Source organism: Morone saxatilis, unplaced genomic scaffold, assembly GCF_004916995.1.
Source record: "Morone saxatilis isolate NCDOM2014 unplaced genomic scaffold, NCSU_SB_2.0 Contig2, whole genome shotgun sequence".
Taxonomy (NCBI): Eukaryota; Metazoa; Chordata; class Actinopteri; family Moronidae; genus Morone; species Morone saxatilis.
The window spans coordinates 1692644-1696105 of NW_023339762.1; the positions used below are offsets into that span (position 1 = coordinate 1692644).

At 42.1% G+C, this 3462-nt stretch overlaps 1 protein-coding gene across 1 annotated transcript in view; it reads right to left on the reverse strand.

Moving 5' to 3' along the window:
• Window positions 1-628: 628 nt before the first annotated feature.
• Window positions 629-3462, reverse strand: part of cotl1 (coactosin-like F-actin binding protein 1) — a 12028-nt gene continuing 9194 nt past the window's right edge. The window contains exon 4 of the mRNA XM_035664586.1: window positions 629-3276. Coding sequence (XP_035520479.1) covers window positions 3166-3276 — 111 coding nt within the window. The 3' untranslated portion in view covers window positions 629-3165. The remainder of the gene's footprint in view (window positions 3277-3462) is intronic.

Here is a 3462-nt window from a genome sequence, read left to right on the forward strand (position 1 = left end):
CAGTGATTTTTAAGGTGGAACTGTTTTATACAGTGTTTTAGAGGTTTTAATCAGCGGGTCTGTTTATTTTGGAGAGGAGGAGACCTCTGTGGATAATTGGGCTGCCGGTAGAGAAGATAAATGCAATTGTGGTGAAGACAACAACTCCCATGATCCCACGCTACTTCATGACATTATCAAACTTTGTTATTGTTTTGGTGTGAGAGACCTCCTAGCAGCAGAAATTACATATTGTACGTTTAAAAACCAGATGAACCATGAAGATCATCTTTTTTACTCTACGCATTCTTCTTTACATTACCCACAATGCAACTCAACCACTGACAGTTTGGTCAGAGGTTCAGGCATGTTATGCTAGTAACAGTAGCTCATGCTAGTAAGATAGCCACCAGCATAGATGAGAAGCAGGCTATAGAGGTCTGGTAAACTGCCTACACTCCACACCCCCAGATATTTTCATTTCCAAACTTGTAGTCTGTAACTATCCATATTACTGTAAGTTTCAGTGACACACAAAAGACACTTTGAGAAGCAGGTTTTGGAAAAAAACATCAATTTTTATTTTGAAATGACTTTTCTTTTGCCCACTCAGTTTTCTCTCTTTTTCTTTTTTTGCATTCTTTTTTTGAAAATGTCTTCTGCCAATATCCAAGACAACAATGCTCTTAAAAAGAAATCAAAAGGTCAAGGTTCAGAGAAAATAAAATTCATCTCAAAAACAAAATAAAAGTACAACAAAAAAAAAAAATCCTATTTTTTTGCAGGGTGGAAGGGAGGGTTGAAACCAAATAAACAAACAGAGATGCTACAACCGAGAAATGGCCCCTCCTGGGTTGGGATGACATGCACAAGCCCACGTTGCCATGGGCCATGTGCCGATCAAAGTCCCGCCCCCATGTAAGGAGGATAGCCAATCACAGTGTAGTGTCCACAAGCTCCCATGATGCCCCTCTCTCCCTGGGAGACTAAGGCAGTCAAACACAGTAGGTTACAGTATGCATGGATATCTTTAAGGGGTAGATAGTGAGATGAGACACCAGAGGGAAAGATCTCCATTCTTAAAATCCTTTGGGAAACATTCATTACTTGACTGCAAGTGCTGCTGATGGATCCATATATTAGCTGTTTCTCTTTCTATGGCATATCCACAGGTAGAAATCCCCCTGGAAGAGCAAGAATCTAATTTTTTGCCATGTACTCTACCATAGCTCTGGAAACAATTAACAGAAACTGGAAGGAGAAAGCAAAAAGTACACTGAAATAAGGTCCAAAAACACAAAAAGGACACATTTGGGCTTGTGATAAAAGCGATTCACAGCACAAAGCGAACAAGTATGATGGCAGGGGTTAAGTGACAGTCCAACTCAGGGCAAGACTTAAGGTTGACTTTGAGGCTGTAATCCAAACACAGCTGTCTGGCTGCAGATGAAGAGGTGGCTAAATGTGTACTCAGCACTATGACTCAAAGCAACCATCGCCAAGGATATCGTTAGAAAATGGAGATCTTTTCCTCCTGGAGGTACAGTGTATCATGACTAAGAGCATGCTCTGGTGTCAAACACATGCCTGCGAGTAAAGAGCTTCATTTCAAAAAAATGAGACATCTATCCGTGTCCATGAACATGTTCTTACGACACGATCCATGATCACAATATGAGATTTTGAAGTGAAACCCTTCGTTTTTTCACATCCTCATTACATGAAATCATTCCTAGCAAACAGCGCTGAAGCCTTGATGTAACTTCATATTGCTGCTCAACTGAGATGAGGATGAGTACGAGATGATGATGCACAGCACAGTAGATAACCAACCATGAGCTGACCAGGGAGAGGGCAGAGGGTATGAGAGTAGAGAAGGCCATCTGTGATCTTTAAAGAGCGCTCATACACTTGATTTTGACTACGCGTTAGTGTGTGCGTGATTGCTAGCTAGCGTGTTCCTTCAGAGTGTTGGTCGCATGCATCCTAAGAATCAGAGTTTTTCAGCGCGATCTCGTCAGCAATGTAGTAACAGAACTGTGCTGGCGGCTATTTTTGGACTAGATCCGCCCATTAAAGGGAACAGTTCGGCATTTTGGGAAATTTGCTTGTTTGTTTTTTTGTTGATGGTAGTGAGATAAGATCAATACCGCTCTCATGTCTGTCCATTCAATATGAAGCTACAGCCAGCAGCCGCTTAGCTTAGCTTAGCATAAAGAGGTGGAGGTAGAAAATATAGAACATACATACCAACATTTTAAAAGCTTGTTATATATATATCTCATTTGCATTGGTAAAAAAAGTGTAAAAATGTGCATGTCCGACTATTCCTGGGCCAAAAACAGTGACTTCCTGGAGTCTCTATTAGTTGCCTGGCAACTGCTTCTGTGCTGTTTTTACACTTTTTCTACAAACTAAACAGACAGGATACAAAATGTTACTTAGTGAGCGGTGGTAGCTCCAGCTATAAATGAACTGTTGAGACGTTGAAGTGGCACCAATCTTCTCATCTAATTATTCCTTACTGCTAACAATACGATAGCGTCCTTCAGTGTCACCACGTTAAGTATCTTTATGCGTGCAAAACCTGATACAATTCATGCACTTTAATCTTTGTTTAATCTTTCAGATGCACAAACGGATGCAAGCAAGTGAACAATGCTGCTCACACATAAGCTTTGTTAAAATCGAGTACATAAGTGCCCTTATGCAAATGTTGTCATTTTAGAGGTGCACCTACAGCACCTGTATTGTCAGGATCTGTGCCAAAACACTCTACAGTAACTCAGATCTGTTCTTATTCTGCAGCTGTTGTTGAGAGTAAATTAATAAACTAGCTGTTTCCTAATAAGCCATAAGCATAAACCGTGTTTGGTTAGTATTTGAAACTGGTTCTACAGTGCTCCTGGTGCACCTCTGCTTTCTGTGTTTTTGAAAATTACCAAATCGTTCACCATGAGGTCTCTTTCTGGACCTCACTTTGGAGGTAAAACGTGTGTGTGTGTGTGTGTATGTGTGTCCGGTGCATGCATTTCCCTTTCATCAAATGCCCTCTCCATCCCGCCTCGCCCTCTCCCCAAGAGGTAGCAGCCCTGCCCTAACACTCCCTGCCCCCACTTATTCCACCCCACCAAACCAGACCCGACCCCCCCTCCCCCAACCCTTCCAGTGGACCGTGGCACGTTGCTACTCGGCCTGAGCGTCATAATTGGCTCCGCCCGCCTTCTTCAGCTCCATGCGGATGTTGTCCTCATCCAGTTCCCTCGGGTCACTAAACATGAACTCCTTGGCAAAGTTCTGCAGAAATAAAACACATGCTGAAGTGAAGAGCAGTGCTACTATAGGATAAACGCATGCACCAAAATGCAGTTTACATCAGCTGTTTGGCATTACGAAAGCAATGACTGAGGACTTTAAACTGGACAACTAATGATGACAGAGAAACAATATGCACATTTGATCACTTTGAAAAACCCAAAGGGT